Below are 18,191 nucleotides of genomic sequence, written 5' to 3'. Positions count from 1 at the left end.
TGTGAAATGCTCAGACCGGCCCGTCTGGCACCAACAACCATGCCACGCTCAAAATTGCTTAAATCACCTTTCTTTCCCATTCTGACATTCAGTTTGGAGTTCAGGAGATTGTCTTGACCAGGACCACACCCCTTGAAGCAACTGCCATGTGATTGGTTGATTAGATAATTGCATTAATGAGAAATTGAACAGGTGTTCCTAATAATCCTTTAGGTGAGTGTATGTTCATAATTTAGAGCGCCGTGCACCAAGATCGCCACACCTCTTCGCCTCCGCGAACTGTGAGAAGAATAAAAGACATGTTTAAAACCAAGCTTGTTCAATTTTTCATGTTTGCTATCAGACAGATGTGTTTCCTGCATAAAAACAATCTGAGCTTTATCTCTTTTAAATTTAGATAGGGCTTTTTACCGGATTATGTAAGCCATTAACATTGATACCATTTTCACTGATCTGCTACTCATCTAAATTATAGAACGAGTACACACGTTTTAATAGGCTCTCCGCACACCCTTGTAAACACTGAACATGAAACTCGTGAACAAATAACGTAACATAAAAAAAAAATCTAACTGAGGTAGTTCTAACTTCCAAGGTAGGGATCCCTGAGGTGGACCCTGCTTTGCCTTGTAAAGGCAACTTCTTCATCAGTCAGTGGAGGAGCCCTTAATGGCTAAGGCCTCACTGAGAACACCCTCCAAAAACCTTACTTATCTGCTTATTACACACCATTAAACAGTGTTTTTTTTTTTTAAACAATAAAGTGGGTAAACCTCAATTTCCCGAAGGCTCAGAGAAAAACTGAGTTTTTCTTTGTAACCGGGGTCCCGCCTCTTGTTCGCTGCGCTGCTCCCCGCTCCTCTGCCAACTCTGCTCCACGTCAGCTGCTTCAGTTGCTCCAATGCTGTTTTTGGCGATCTGATGACCTTCACCGCATAGTCTCTTCTGGAAATATCTGCAGTAGCTTCCACATCTGTGTTGTAAATTTTAGTTTCTTCAGTGTATTTCACCTTCAGCCTAGCTGGAAAGAGAGTTTGAAAGGGGATCTGCTGCTCTTTCAGAATCTTGCGCACCTCTGCGTATTCTTAGTTTCTTTAGGATGAGAGGAGGATAATCATGGTCTAAACTTACTTGTTTACCATTCCAGATAAATCCTTTTTTCTGCCATGCCTTACAGAGCAAAAGTTCTTTGGTCTTAAAGCTGAGGAATTTCACAGTAATAGAGTGTGGGGGTGCATCGTCTGGCGGTGGTGGGCCTAGAGAGCGATGCGCCCATTCGATGCATATGTCAAGCTCGTCTTGGGACACCTCCAAACCGTCACGCAGCAACTTCTCCACAAAATCACTCATTGTTGGAGAGTCCCGCTCTGCTGTCTCGGGTACCCCATAGATGCGGACATTTTCCCTTCTCGTATGACTCAAAGTCCATTAATTTATCCTCCAACCTTATTTGTAACTTTATTATTTCCATCATGGCGTCCTCCGTGTTCTGAATCCTCTCCTCCGCCTTCTCAATCCGTCCTTCAGCCTAGTCCATTCTCGCGCTCATCTTGGACATTTCTTGCGTAATGTCCCCCAAACTCGCATTGTTTTCATGGCGAAAGTCTCTCAGTTTCTGAAGTACCAGGTCTATGTTGGCCATATCGATTCACAGTGCAGTAGCGGTCCACCAGTGTGCAGCCTTGTGTCAAGCAGTGAATCACATTAGCGTTAGCAGGAAGGCTAGCGCTATTTTCCCCAGGTTTAAGCACCCACTATATTGCTCCGTCGAAGTGTTAGTTTTGGTTTATTTCGCTTACCCCCTCATTTATCTACCTGTAAGCTCATTTGCTTTGTCTTAATGGGGTAAAGTTTTAAATTTCATAGGTTTCCTTGGGAACCCGTTCACAGTGCTGCCATCACGGTGACGTTCAAACCGGAAGTCTTGTGGCTTGTTATAATAGCAGTGCTGTGTAAAATTTCACCTAGTCAAGTCAACCTGCATTTAAAAATGAGAATTTGACTCCGTGCTTTACAGATACAACGTGGGTGGGATTATTGGTGTTTGTCTTAGTTACCAGCCGGTAATCTGCAGGGATGTCTGCGTGACCCTCAATGGACGTACTGGGGGCAACACACAATTCCAAGTGCAGGACAATAGTTATGAACTCCATCTGACAGGGGGGCGATGAATTCAAACACCGTAAATCCAGAGATAACTAGAATAAAACAATATCAGAAGAAAGGTGATTGCATGAACTTGCAAACAAGCAGGAAGCTCTCCGCTGAAACTAGCGAGGGCCAACAGCAAAACTTCATCAGGCCAAGATGGGCAACAGAAGGCAGAACATCCATTATGAATCCACCAGCACACCCCAAATTCAAAGTCCATGCGCACCGGCCCCACTGGATGTCGACAATGGACGGGGAATCAAGCAGCCTTTTTAAGACTGCACATAGCAGTCCTAGCGAAGATCATCGATGAGTGCAGAGGTGTAATGTAGGTTTCAAACAAACTAAAAAGTCAATAGTCCATAAGATTGTCCTTAAAAGAGCATAAATCTCGATTTGCTGAGGTCGCTCCTACAAAAGGCCACTAAAACAAAAGCATCTAAAAACATTGAAAAGAACCTGGAGAGCAGCGCCAGACAAACACGACAGCATTCACTCTACTGGAAGTTGATAAGACTCGTTGATAAACAATCAAGGGTGACCAACTGTGCTTATTGTCTCTTAAAAATAAACCTAATATGGGAAATGGCATGCCGTTATTACAGCAGAGGATCCCAAATTAAAAGAAGTTGTAGAGATGTTCAAATCAACTACACCGAGCAACATGAGCTTGGCTCTCACCTGCTCTCACTCACACAGACACGCTGTGTGTATGCACACAAACTGATGTTTGCAGCTGGCTGGCTGCAAATAAACTTTAAGTTGGCTTGTGAAAGTTTGGACCAGAAAGTTTGAAGAAGTTTAAAGTAGTTTAAAATAGTTTGTAGTTTAAAGTAGTTTGTAGTTTAAAGTTTAACTTAGTTGCTAGATAGATAGATGGATGGATAGACACGTTTTTAGCATGTTTTAGCACTTCGCTAGGCAATGCTAGCATGTGTTATCATGATGCTAGCACATTTTTAGCACGTTTTAGCATGATGCTAGCACGTTTTTAGCTTTTTTTTAGCACTTAGCTAGGTGATGCTAGCATGTGTTAGCATGATTCTAACACATTTTTAGCATGTTTTAACACTTCGCTAGGCGAAGCTAGCATGTGTTAGCATGATGCTAGCACGTTTTTAGCATTTTTTAGCACTTCGCTAGGCGATGCTAGCATGTGTTAACATGATGTTAGCACATTTTTAGCGTGTTTTAGCACTTCGCTCGGCAATGCTAGCATGTGTTAACATTTTTAGCTTGTTTTAGCACTTAAACTTCAAACATACAGTGTGACCAGTGTAGTCTGATTACAACATTAATGACTCTAATGAGCCAGGGCTGAGTTTCCCGAAACCTTCTTAACGCTACGTCGTTCTTAAGTTACACCTTAAGCTGTACCTTATCGTTAATACGTGTTTCCCGAAACGTTCTTAGTTAAGTATACCTTCTGTAAGTCATACATTCGGAAGGTTGGTCTGGAGCACTCTTAGCTATACCTTATCACTGTTGGCAGTTCACCTCGCTAGTGGGCACCACGGCAAAAAGCTTCTTTACATCTTAGTCTATACCAATATTATTTTAAATTGAATACACCCAGTGTTCAATTAGGCTAATTCAAGTGTTTTCATGCAAATAATAAAATTGTCATCACACTGATTGTTGTTAGCTTTTTAATTATATTATCCAAAGGTACATCAGCTGGCAAACCATTCGAAAGTAAAGGCTTATTCGTCTATTTAAAGAGAATGACTGTGGTGGGGAATTTGGTCAAACTATTGCAGCGATACAGCGAATAGTTGTGCTAAATCAAAGACGGCGCCGTCTGCGAAGCCATTTAGTGTATTTGCACTATTATATTCGCGAAAACTTTAGTCCCCTGGCTACCATGTCAGAAGATACAATTCAAAAGAAATTTCGCCTGCCACGACAGCAAATTCAGCAGCTTTTAGATCTTATTAGTCCGGATGTGTCAAGACAAACTCGATGGAACCACCCCCTCAGCCCCGAAATTCAGCTGCTTGCGGCTCTCCGTTTTTATGCATTGGGGAGTTTTCTGGAGGTGGTTGGGGATGGATATGGACTGAGTAGCCTAAGACCTCGGTGTGGCGGTGCGTTCGTTCAGTCACAAACATCCTGCTCCGTCATGCCACAGATTATATCCGCATGCCTTCCGCCAGGCACGAAGTGATGGAGGCGCATCAAAGCTTCCATGCCATTGCCGGTATACCACAAATAATAGGGCTTGTCGACGTGACACTTATCCCCATAGCCAACCCATCAGCACTCAACCAGGCCTTCATCTGTCCTAAGGGCTTCGCGGCCATCAATGTCCAGGTGGTGGTGGACCACAGGGGGGTGTTTGCAGACGTGGTGGCAAAGTGGCCTGGTAGCGCACACGACAGCTTTGTATGGGCCAATTCAGTAGTGAGTTAGACGCATGACACGTTTGAGCACGAGGTTGTGCGTTCGCGCACTCTTTCCGAAATTATATAAAATATCCAGGGTTTAATTTAGTTTGCAATTTGTAATTTTTTTTTTTTATAATATCCCATGAGTCCAAATAAATGCAATTTCCACTATTTCTGAAGTGCTTCTTTTAAAAAAACACCGCTTTCTCACATAACGCAGTGAAGCAGCCCCAGCACGAGAGAATAATTGATTCTCGAGCCATCGATATCAACAAATTCAGCACCATCGCCACGGACAGCACCGGGTAACGTCGCACGTAAGAAGGTACATCTTAAGTGGCTTCCTAAGGCATGGTTCGAGGGACACACCTAGAAATGGTATACCTTCAGTTAAGTTATACCTTAAGAGTCTTCATAGCGCGCTAAGAGACAACGTTATCGGGAAACTCAGGCCAGTTCTTTTGAATCTACAGTGTGAAACATAGTGTGACCAGTGTAGTCTGATTCCCAAATTAATGACTCTAATGAGCCAGTTCTTTTGAATCTAAAATGTGAAACGTACAGTGTGACCAGTGTAGTCTGATTCCCAAATTAATGACTCTAATGAGCCAGTTCTTTTGAATCTAAAATGTGAAACGTACAGTGTGACCAGTGTAGTCTGATTCCAAAATATAGCTATTGTTGAAAGTATTTAAAAACTTTAAAGTTGATTTTTTTTGTCTTTTCTGTTGTAAATATTTGTATTATTCTTGACATTCGATGTAGTTTACTTTTTATTTATTTTGCACCTGCATTGTTTCTCTGTCTTGAAAGGAAATAAAAACTGCTATTTAGAGCATCTAGTGTGTGACATTGGACCACACTTATTTTCATTTTGAGGCCCTGTACAGGTAGGTGGTGGTCATATAATTAGAATATCATCAAAAAGTTGATTTATTTCAGTAATTCCATTCAAAAAGTGAAACTTGGATAATGTATACATTCATTCCACATAGACTGATATATTGCAAGTGTTCCTTTTTAATTTTGATGATTATAACTGACAACTAATGAAAAACCCCAAAATCAGTATCTCAAATTAGAATATTGTGAAAAGGTTCAATATTGAAGACACCGGGTGCCCCACACTAATCAGCTATGTAGCGAATCAGCTCTATGAAATATTAATAATCAATCATAACTTGTTATAATCGATTATGAATATTTGGATCAGTTAACCGGGTTAACTTGATGTAGCTACATTAACATTACAACCAAATACTCTGTTCATTCCATGTACACTCAATATTGGTTATTAATTAATTAATAGAAATTTACATTTCCGGGGCATGGGAAATGTCTTTCTTACTAAGTATTAAGAGCAAGTAGTCAAAGTCTATGATTAGTGACTTTAGATATGAGCTTGAGACACAGACAACTTTACGTGTGACATGAACAAGACTTTATTAACTAGACTAAACATTTAAACTACTCTAACATACATGCATACAGTTTACCAAGGGAAAGAGGGCTGACGCAGAATACAGGAAGGCAAGAAGTTATAGCATTGTTTGAAGTTCAGCAGAGCAACAGCCTGAGCAAACCATCATATTAGTTCTGACACGCCCTTTTTAGAAAGGGCTAAGGATACTTAATGTATCAAATAATGAGACTAAGTTTGATACTTGCATGTCCCATTTGAATTAAACTGTCCTGATGCAATTTGTTGAGGCTCCAGTTGATCTTTGATGTCTTGATGAGAGAGAACCAGTGGGAGTCAGATGATCTTTGGTGAATGGAAAGACAAGGCCGTAGCCTGGCGCACGCTTGGGAGTCCTTGGGGGCCTTTTAGTTCAGCATCATCTTCATTAGGACTTCTCAGGAAGGACCAAGAGAGTAAGAGAGCACGAGGCTCAGAGAGCTAAGAGAGGGCTAAGAGGACCAGAAAGCAAGTGGACAAGAAGCAAGAGAGAGAGAAGGGCCGGTGTGGATGCAATTTATAACCTTAGAAAACGTGTCCCACCTCTCATTGGCTTGACCAATAAGAAGGGTGGAAGTTCCAGGCGGGAATTTGGTTTATTGCTCTTTGTTCTAAGGGTGCTCATTGCATGTGCACCCTGTAGGGGTGGTAGCCGATGAAGAAACTAGGAAATATTCTTGTAATACTAATATGTTGTTGTTATCGACATATCATGTACACAGTCATTTCAATCTTCAAATACCAAGTTATAGAGACCAAATATGCCACACATATATTTCGGTTAACCATAGTATGCAAAGTCTGAAACATTAACCCATTAGAGTTTGCAAGAAAACATAGACCAAACAACATAAAGGAAAATCATGAGATGGAACATTAGATACATGTCAATTCATTTATCACATGGAGATAGATATATATATATATGATTAAAAGGGTTCATTTCTCCTCAGTAAGAATTGAGTCAGCACTCTCTGAACACTCCTTTTGGAGGTCGTAAAAGTCTCCTTATCAGCCCTGTAACCTGAGACTTGGTTCTGCCAGGGTGTTCGTTTCATTTGGGATGTTAGTTTCGGAGGAGTTTCATAGACCTTTGTATATAATGAATAATTAGTGTGTGTCTGGTTGGTTCAGACCCTACAGCTAATTAACTCAAAACACCTGCAAAGGCCTTTTAAATGATTTCTCAGTCTAGTTCTGTAGGCTACACAATCATGGGGAAGACTGCTGACTTGACAGCTGTCCAAAAGACGACCACTGACACCTTGCACAAGGAGGGCAAGACACAAAAGGTCATTGCTAAAGAGTCTGGCTGTTCACAGAGCTCTGTGTCCAAGTACATTAATAGAAAGGCGAAGGGAAGGAAAAGATGTGGTAGAAAAAAAGTGTACAAGCAATAGGGATAACCGCACCCTGGAGAGAATTGTGAAACAAAACCCATTCAAAAATGTGGGGGAGATTCACAAAGAGTGGACTGCAGCTGGAGTCAGTGCTTCAAGAACCACCACGCACAGATGTATGCAAGACATGGGTTTCAGCTGTCACATTCCTTGTGTCAAGCCACTTTTGAGCAAGACACAGCGTCAGAAGCGTCTCTCCTGGGCTAAAGACAAAAAGGACCTGACTGCTGCTGAGTGGTCCAAAGTTATGTTCTCTGATGAAAGTACATTTTGCATTTCCTTTGGAAATCAAGGTCCCAGAGTCTGGAGGAAGAGAGGAGAGGCACAGAATGCACGTTGCTTGAAGTCCAGTGTAAAGTTTCCATAGTCAGAGATGGTTTGGGGTGCCATGTCATCTGATGGTGTTGGTCCACTGTGATTTCTGAGGTCCAAGGTCAACGCAGCCATCTACCAGGAAGTTTTAGAGCACTTCATGCTTCCTGCTGCTGACCAACTTTATGGAGATGCAGATTTCATTTTCCAACAGGACTTGGCACCTGCACACAGTGCCAAAGCTACCAGTACCTGGTTTAAGGACCATGGTATGCCTGTTCTTAAATGGCCAGCAAACTCGCCTGACCTTAACCCTATAGAAAATCTATGGGGTGTTGTGAAGAGGAAGATGCGATATGCCAGACCCAACAATGCAGAAGAGCTGAAGGCCACTATCAGAGCAACCTGGGCTCTCATAACACCCGAGCAGTGCCACAGACTGATCGACTCCATGCCACGCCGCATTGCTGCAGTAATTCAGGCAAAAGGAGCCCCAACTAAGTATTGAGTGCTGTACATTCTCCTACTTTTCATGTTCATACTTTTCAGTTGGCCAACATTTCTAAAAATCCTTTTTTTGTATTGGTCTTAATTAATATTCAAATTTTCGGAGATACTGAATTTGGGATTTTCATTAGTTGTCAGTTTTAATCATCACAATTAAATGAAATAAACATTTGAAATATATCAGTCTGTGTGTAATGAATGAATATAATATCCAAGTTTCACTTTTTGAATTGAATTACTGAAATAAATCAACTTTTTGATGATATTCTAATTATATGACCAGCACCTGTATATTCAAAAAAAAAAACATATGTTTGTTGTCATTGAAAGATCTTCTTTTTTTTTTTTTGCATAAGTGCACATATTGATATTTTCTTTTTCCCTTTGTGTAGCATGAGGAGGGGAAGCAGCGTAAAATAGCCCTTCAGCAAGCAGTTGACAAAGCCAAAGTTGGACGTGAAATAAACGTGTGTATTCACCTCTATCTCTCTGAACTAGATTACTATGTATTGTCTGTGAGGTGCGTTAAGGCTCTGTCACATTTAACTGTGCAGGGTGGAATTCTTCCAGTGACTGCAAAATTGGCATGGGGAAATTTCTTTGACATCATTTAGGCCAAAATACTTATTGCACATTTCCCCTTTGAGATGAACATTTCGACCACTGAATTTTGCCATGCAAGAGTAAATGTGACATTGAAGTATGTTAAGTTTAATATGTCTAGATGGGTGAGTTTTTGTTCATATGTAGTGTAGTATCTGATTGTGTGTGTGTGTGTGTAGGAGGAGAGAGAGGCTCTTCTGAAGGAGCTGGTGACATTGAAAGGTCAAAGAGACCAGATGAAGGCTGAACTGGAAAAATACAAAGAATGTGATCCAGAATTGGTGGAGGAGATACGTGAGTACTACACAGATCTAATTCCGCATTTTCGTGAAGTAGACTAACAATAATTTTTAGCAGAAATTAAACTTTCTGTTTTGCATGACATAATTCAAGTTCAAAATAGTTGGTAAAGGGATTTTTTTCTAGCTGCATACTGGCTCAGAAAAGGAACGTTTGCTAAGACCTACATTAAAGGTGCAGTATGTAACAATTTTCATGTAATAGTCGCCTTTTTTATATTTGCCAATTTGTGAACTGATTGTAATGCAACTTAAAAAATTAGCCCTTCCTGAACTTCCTAGGTTGCCTATTAAAGCCTGTATACTGATTTTCATGTGAAGTGAGCGGGTTGATTTTGCCAGGAAACTCCAAAGGATATGATGTTATGCACACTCCCGAGAGCCATGCCTCAGTGCTTCTCTTCCGCTATTCAACAGCAACAAACTGCTAGGTAACGTTATCTTAGAGATGGAATCCAGCACAACACAGAGTCTTACACAAACTCTGAATAAGCCAAAAAAAAACATTTATCTACTTAATCCTGTCTGGCTAAGTGTGATCGTGGTCGACCAAAAATCTAGAGTGAACATTGGTAGGGCATTTGATTCCTGGAGGGACCTGACCCTGAATTGGCATTCTTCTTATTGGACAGTTATGCTTACATAACTGCAAAGCATGTGAAATATAGTGCCATAAGGATTGATCTGTGTAATTTTAGCTAACTTGATCTTGTCAGTAAACGCTGATAAATTTTAAGCTACCTTGCTTCGTAACTTTAAAAATTATTTCAACGATATTCTCTTTGTACTAAATGTCAGGTATACAGGATAAATTTAAGCAAATACGCTGGTTTCTTGATCGTAGGACAACATATGACATACAAAACGCACAACAGTGCAACATTGTCTGGTATAGTTCGGTAGTATGTAGCTGTATGTTTGTAGGAGTTATGCTATGTTCGCTGATAAGTAGTTTTAGTTAATTCTCAAAGTTTGTAGTAAAACAATCATAACTGTGTAATTTTAATTATGCTACCTCATCTGTCAGCATGATACCGGTGAATCACGTTCAGCCTCTTTGTACTTTACATCATTGTTTTGGCCAATGCTCGGTCCCGTACATATGGAGTGTGTGCACAAGCAACAGGAACTTGACTACAGTTCACTTAACGGCCACAGGTTTCATTAATAACAAGGGTTTCTGTATCTAACATACTGCACCTTTAAGAGGAATCAGAACATGACTCATAACTTAAGTTAACTTTCTCACCAGGCTTCCAGAATCATGAGAAAATCATTAATCATGTCATATTATGATAGATTTAAACTTTTTTTCAAATTTTTCTTATAACAATAATAAATAAAGCTGCAAACAGCAATTACGGGCTCAAGCACCATGGGTACTTTTCCATTTGGTGGCTTTTGTAAAACAAAGCATGATGGACACAGCAACAACTCAATATTAATGTAAACTTGGACCCTAAACATACAATGTGTATTAGATATATGCCACCATTTCAGTTTGACTACAACTTCATGTAATTTAATCCATTGCCATGAAAACATTATTAAAGCTGTCAAGCATCCCTTCAAAATTTTCCATCAGCAGTGTCTAAACTTTGTAAGCAATTTGGGTAAATGTAAGAAGTTTTTCAAATCTGTTGTAAGTGCCACACTTCCTGCTGCCAGTTGGTGGCACTATGACTGTGACCCACAATAGCCACGTCCATGTGATTAGCCCCCAAGAAAAAACATACAGCTCAGTTTTTATCTAAATCACACAATGCACACAAGATATGAGACACTTCCTGTTTGCATACTTTTGCCATTCATTTGTTTTTTTGCTATAATGTAATATAATTATTTATTGAAAAATATGTAGATCTAAAGATTATATTGCAATGAAATTATTTACTGTTTTTATGTATCCATAAACTGGCTTTAAATTAAATTACAAATTGAATTCATGGCATTAGGTGTTAAGATAGTCTAAGTAGATTTTAATATGAGCACAGAAGTCATTTAGGCTTGTAATTTTAATGCAATTCTGTTGTTGCATATTTTTCCTCTGTGCACTGTCAAAATAAACTTAAAGTATATTCAATTTGAGAATATGTAGATTATTCAAACAGCTGCTGTGTTTGGAAATCTTGCGACTGCTTCAGACTTTAAGCATTTGATTTGCCGCTGTCAAACATAAGAGAGATGGGATTCCCATAATAAGATAATATATTTTAAAACTTAATCTCTGTGTACTATTGTCAGTCATGAGATATTGTATGTCAGTGGAGAAGTACATAATTCAGTGCTGGTATAAAGAGTGCGACTGAGTGGTCTAGTGGTAATCTACCCATTACATAAGAGGTTATAGGTTCTAATCAGTCCTTCTAAATTATGTTTTAATTAACAAAGATTGCATCCACATCTCCGTTGATGTATATATTAAGTGGGGACACATTTGTTTGCATTTTTCTATGGGATTCGAGTTAGTTGTCACACACATGGTTTAAACATTTCCACACACGCTGGTATGATGAAACACCATTTGTTTACTTGATGCCATATAAACACTGCATGGATATAAAAAAAAATCCGCTCTGAAAATTTGCTTGAGAGCACCGGTGACCAAGATGGCACAGCTCACGAACACCCATGGCAGAACCTGGCCATGAATCACTCAATTTATATAGGAAGAAAACACACTCTGTGTGTTCAGATCACTTGAGAGGGTGTTATTGGGCCCTGGAGAAGTTTTGATATGCCTTGACATTTGTGCTTTTTTCAGTTGCTTAAAAACATATTAATGGCTAAAGTCTGATAATACTGTATTCAGCATTCTGTATTCATACTGTATTTTTGAGAAGAAAACGTTTATGCATGGTTTTTGAAAAAACAAACATTTTAAGTCATAGAAATAAGGCCATATAACACATACTAAACATTTGTCCAAGCCTTTTGAGAACTGGACCTTATAGCTTAGTTTTTGCTTCAAAATGATGTGAAAACCATCCTGATCACTCATTTATACAAACAATATAGTAATTGAACTTTTGTAAGACACTTTTAGTGTTAGAAAAGTCATATGCGAGGAGGCGTGAACTATCATGAATATTGATTGTAATTCACACCTGAGGAGACAGAAGACCCCTCCCCTGGGCCTATCAATGAGGAATGTGACAGAAAGAGAATGAATGATGTCGATCAACTAGCTGAGCAGGCCAAAAACTAATCTAACACACTCATGGCTGAAATGATTACAAAATCTAATTCTATGAGGAGATACAAGGACAATTGCAATGAATTAAAAAATGTTGAGTCAGAGTTGGAACTAAAAGTGAGCGAACTAAGGCACATGGATTAATTCTCTAATTTACACAAAGTTAAAACTAAGTTCTATAACACTTGAATTTTGCATGCATTAAGTTCCAGCCTTAAAAAGTTCAGAGTTTTTCCTTCACTGTCCAGTCTAATAGAATTTGTGGTTATAGTTGAAGGAGGTTACGTGTATTCGATGGCGGTACAATTTATACAAACATAAACATAATGGCTTTTTTTTTTCCAGTCATAGCCTGATTTTTAGTATGCCTATAGCATTCAATATCTAGTTGGTTGGTACTATGTTAAATTAAATTTGATATATCTGCAAATACATTTTTATATTTTAAGCTGTCTCCTGAGCCATTTCTAATTCAGTTCAGAGTGATAGTTTATTTAAATGATGTAGATTGTCTCAAATATCCAAGATTATCATCATTGCATCATTGTCAAATTGAATGGTTACAATTGGGACATGGGCTTTTTAAAAATGTATCGTGTGTGTGTATATATGTATATATGTATGTGTGTATGTGGTTAGTCATGTATGGCATAAAAAGCATTAAATTAGATTTTATGAAACCTTCAGAAACCCTGATTATTGCAGTCTTCAGTGTCACATTATACTTATTAATATCCTGAGTGCATTTTACTCATTTAACCTTAACACAAGCTTTGTTGATGATAATGAGGCAGCATAAACACTATTTAAAATATAATCTTAACATTCATATTATTTTTATATCAAATTATATATCATATTTATATAATACAGCATACAATTTAAATACATGCTTTAGCCAAAACGGCATTTAAATGTAACTAAAACTTTGCTTAGGACATATTTCAATACTCTGAATCCTGGCTGTCAAGTCTGGAAACAGTACCACTAGTAAAATATGTACATGTTTATGTAAAATATGTCAACTAATATACAAGTTAAACTAAATTACTTATCCGAAATTGTATCCTCCGCTGGATCAAATCTTAATTCGAAATATAAACATTCATCGGTGTCCCTGTCTTCTTCTGAGGAAAATATGAACTCTTCGTCACTATCCAGGAGATTCCTCAATTGTATATTGTGCGTTCGTTCTTTCACATACGAAAAGTGAATGAACTAGATGTTTTTAAGGCACAGTCGGGGCGTTTACCATTTGCATTGATTGCCTCAGCACATTACCGTATGAATAGCGCCCTCTGCCTGTGGGTGTGATCACATTAGGGATAATTAGCTGAGCCAGGAGAAATTGTACATCACGTTGTGACATTTCTAGCTGTATTAACCTTTGCTAGCTCTTTGTCAAGATGTATAATAGGCCAACATGATAGGGAAACCTGTTTGTTGAGCTGCCAGTAATCTACGGTTAAATGCCACTTTCCGCTTGGCTTTAAGACAGGCAAAACTGGAGAATTGTAGGTGGAATTGCACTCCCATATGATCTTTTTCTCTAACAGGAAATCTATAATTTCCTAAATTGAGTCAAGAAACGAAAACGAGGATAATGAGAGGCTGTGGAACATGCTTTTACATCAAATAAAGTTGGTGTACAGATGTAACAAAGTTGAGGATGTGCTGTCCTAATCTGGAAGCGTTCTTTATTAACTGTAAGCTGTTCTACTCGCCACGGGAGTTTTCTTCGTTTATTCTGGTATGTTTACATTCCTCAAAACGCGTCTGGGAACATAGTGCTGCAACAGCCGGCTTATCAAATCACAGACACAGAACAACAATACCTGGACTCAGTTGTTATTATTATTCTTGGGGACTTTAACAAAGCAAATCTCACACGTGAACTGCCCAAATACAGACAGCACATTACATGCCCCACCAGAGACAGGAATATATTGGATCACTGCTACACAACATTAAAGGATGCATATCGATCTGTCCCACGTGCAGCTTTGGGACTCTGATCACTGTCTGGTTCATCTTCCGACCTACAGGCAGAAATTAAAATCAACAAAGCCAGTTGTAAGGACTGAAAGGAGAGGATTAATGAAGCAGAGCTGGAACTAAAAGCCTGCTTTGACTGCACTGATTGGAGTGTTTTTGAAGCTGCAGCTCACAGATACTGTTACATCATACATCAGTTTCTGTGAGGCCATGTGCATCCCTACTAGGGCATTTTTGTCATTCAACAATGATAAACCATGGTTCACAGGAAAACTCAAACAGATTTGTCATGCCAAAGAGGATGCTTACAGGGGTGGGGATAAAGTCTTGTATAATCAGGCCAGGAACACACTGAATAGGGAAATCAGAGTGGCTAAAAGAAGCTACTCTGAGAAGCTGAAAAACAAGTTTTCAGCTAACGAACCTGCATCCATGTGGAGTGGCCTGAAACAACTTGCTAATTATAGGACTGCTACCCCCAACCCTGTGGTGGACCAACGACTGGCTGACGACCTGAATGTGTTGTACTGCAGTTTCGAAAGGCCCAATTTCACACCCCACACACACTCGGACCTTCACTTCACACAAACATTAACTGCAACCCCCCTCCTCCCCCCTCCTGCTACACAACCTGCACTCAAGATCTGTGAAGACGATGTGTGCCGTGTCTTTCGGAAGCAAAGGTCAAGGAAGGCTTCAGGCCCAGATGGCATCTCACCAGCGTGTCTTCGTTCCTGTGCTAACCAACTGGCCCCCATCTTCACACAGATCTTCAATAGATCACTGTAGCAGTGAGAAGTCCCATGCTGCTTCAAACGCTCCGTTATTATCCCCGTCCCTAAGAAACCAAAAATCACAGGACTTAATGACTACAGACCTGTCGCCCTGACATCTGTGGTCATGAAGTCATTTGAGAGACTGGTGTTGGCCAACCTGAAGGACATCACTGGACCCTTTCTGGACCCCCTTCAATTTGCTTATCGAGCAAACGGGTCTCTGGATGATGTAGTCAACATGGGATTGCATCATGTCCTGCAACATCTGGACAGACTGGGGACATATCCAAGGATCCTTTTTGTGGACTTCAGCTCTGCTTTCAACACAATCATCCCAGCTGTTCGCCGGACTAAGTTAAACCAACTCCCTGTAGTTTGCAGACGACACCACTGTCATTGGCCTCATCTGATATGACGATGAGGTTGCATATAGAAAGGAGATTGTACGGCTGGCTGTCTGGTGCTGTCAAAACAACCTTTGAACACGCTCAAAACGGTGGAGATGATTGTGGACTTTAGGAGGAACACCCCAACACTGTCCCCCCTCACCATTCTAAACAGCACTGTGGCAGCAGTGGAGTCGTTCAGGTTCCTGGGCACTACCATCTCACAGGACCTGAAGTGGGAGACACACATTGACCCAATTGTGAAAAAGGCCCAGCAGAGGTTGTACTTCCTTCGCCAGCTGAGGAACGTCAACCTGCCACAGGCGCTGCTGATACAGTTTTACACAGCAGTCATTGAGTCTGTCCTCTGCACTTCAATAACTGTCTGGTTTGGTGCAGCAACGAAATCCGACATCAGAAAACTAAAGAAGACAGTTCGGGCTGCTGAGAGGATTATTGGTTGCCCCCTGCCCCCCCTTCAAGAATTATACACTTCCAGAGTGAGGGAAAAGGCTGGTAAAATCAGAGCTCTGAGCACCAGAACCGTCAGGCACAGGAACATTATTTTCCCTCAGGCTATCCATCTCATGCACTGTTAAATTGCCCCATTGAGCAATAATTATGTGAAATACACAGTTAAGTCTATTTATATTATCCAGCATATACATTCTGCCATTACATACTGTACATAATATACTGTATTTTTGTTCTTTTATATAACAGATTTGTAATAGATTTGCACTACGTGTGTATGTTGGCATGTATGAAGGTGAGCGTATGTACGTATAATTTTATAATAATATAATAATAATTATATAATTTTTATTTTTATTGGTTTTTGTTTTAATTACCTATGTCTTGCTGCTGTTTTTGTTTTGTTTGTGTTGTTTTAGACTGGAAGCTCCTGTCACCAAGACAAATTCCTTGCATGTGTAAGCATACTTGGCAATAACTCTGATTCTGAAAAGCAGTGAGTGGAATTTTTGTATTGCCACACAAAGTTAGGTGGGCATTTGGATCTGTGGGATGTCTGTGACTCCACAATCATAGTAATCCTTAGAAAAGATTCCTTGTGCTCATAAAACACCTGCCTTAATTCCTGATGCTGGACTTCTGTGTCAAGAGTGTCTGTCTGGTCTAGCTGTTGTTGAACTTCTGATTTGAAGCCAGAGTATGGTTCAGCGCACTTTTCTGCATCTTTCTCAGTTCACTGTTGCATGCGACTCTTGGGCCATCGCAGTATGCATCACTATCTCACAATCACTTTCAAAGTCTACTCTACACATAGCTCCAAACGCACATGGGTGGGTTATGATTCAAATCATCTCACAGTTTCTCGCAGTTGTCTCTCTCTATAGTTAAGTCAGGAAGCTCTCCTATGGCAGGAATAACTCAAAATCATGAATTGAGCCATCAATCCGGTATCCTAGAGAAGTTAAGGTGAGCCGTTTTACAATTCAAGCTGTGGGTTACCAAAGATTGTGAGTCCCAAACTACAAAACTGAGCAGAGGGCTGGAAGAAGGCTAGGACTGTCTGGTTCATTTCTTGTCCCCTTTTTATGACTAGTCTGACTGGTACCCCTGCAGTTTGTGCAGGGACCATTGTGTGAAACGTATTCATAACCTAACATGCTTGTCTGACCAGAATGCATGTTGTTAGGATCACATGATAGTATTTTAGGGCCAATATCTGCTCTGGACCACAACACTGTCTAACTGCACCCCTAGTCTCACTAACACATCAGAACCAATTTATACTGAGTGTGTCAGGTCAGGCACCACAAGCATGTAGAGCTTGAACTGTTTATGGCCAAGCTTAAGGGAGACCGAGCAAACTCCACTCTTTAACTGTTGTTTGGGGGCAACTAGCAAGCCAAAAAATCTGTTTATTTTCTACCATGGGAATTATGCAAGGTTTCTCTTGTAACAGTTGGTGCAGTTCCTGACTTCTCTGACCAGAGTGCAATCACAGCATCCTTGATCAGTACTTAATTAACATGTATGCTGCCCAGCACCTGCAGATTATATACCTGGGTGTTAAGAAGTTCCACAAAAATGCATTTTTCTTCTCTAACAGCTCTAGGGGATCTTGTTCTCATGAGCCGTGTCTGCTGACTGGAGGCTGATGATTTGCATTTCCCTCACAGCAGGTGCCTCTTCATTAGGGTGGGAATCCTTCATTGTCAGCTGACTAGAGTCAGATGTCATCTCTACCTCCACTGCCTTGCATAGCTTCTGACGTGAAAGTCTCTTTGAAGGGCCGGGGCAATCTGACCTGTGCCCACAATTGACAGCTGTGATAGTTAATTAATCGTGTGAGCCTATTCAACAAATCCTGACCAATAAGAAGCTGTTCTGTGTCAAAATCAAGAACATAGTGTGAACTATCTTCATCTCACCAAAGGTTAACTCAACCCACACCCGTTGGTTAATAGGGGTCTGATCCTGTGTTTAGCTAGTTATCTTGACCTGACAACACGCTCACTTACCTAGTGAGTTGGTTACTTGGGTGAGTTTTTAAAAAAACCCAGGTGACACCAAAGACATTTCTGAGCCATTGTCTAGCAATGTGTCACATGTTAATACACCTTCAATGGACACAAAAATGTAAATCCTTCTGGCCCTGCCTCTCTGTGTCAAGTCACCAAGGAACTGACAGAGACTGGGGTTAGGTCTGCTGACATCTGATTGGTTAGGCCTCACAATCTGTTGCATGGTTC

General features: G+C 40.2%; 1 protein-coding gene across 3 annotated transcripts in view; it reads left to right on the top strand.

The window, feature by feature from the left end:
* mnd1 (meiotic nuclear divisions 1 homolog (S. cerevisiae)) overlaps positions 1 to 18,191 on the top strand; it is a 104,985-nt gene that overhangs the window by 45,133 nt on the left and 41,661 nt on the right. For all 3 annotated transcript variants that reach the window (XM_052126366.1, XM_052126365.1, XM_052126367.1), the window contains exons 5-6: positions 8,609 to 8,683; positions 8,999 to 9,113. In XM_052126366.1, coding sequence (XP_051982326.1) covers positions 8,609 to 8,683; positions 8,999 to 9,113 — 190 coding nt within the window. The remainder of the gene's footprint in view (positions 1 to 8,608; positions 8,684 to 8,998; positions 9,114 to 18,191) is intronic.

The sequence above is a fragment of the Xyrauchen texanus genome, chromosome 5, assembly GCF_025860055.1.
Source record: "Xyrauchen texanus isolate HMW12.3.18 chromosome 5, RBS_HiC_50CHRs, whole genome shotgun sequence".
NCBI classification, from domain to species: domain Eukaryota; kingdom Metazoa; phylum Chordata; class Actinopteri; order Cypriniformes; family Catostomidae; genus Xyrauchen; species Xyrauchen texanus.
This window is presented reverse-complemented; position numbering and strand designations above follow the sequence as displayed.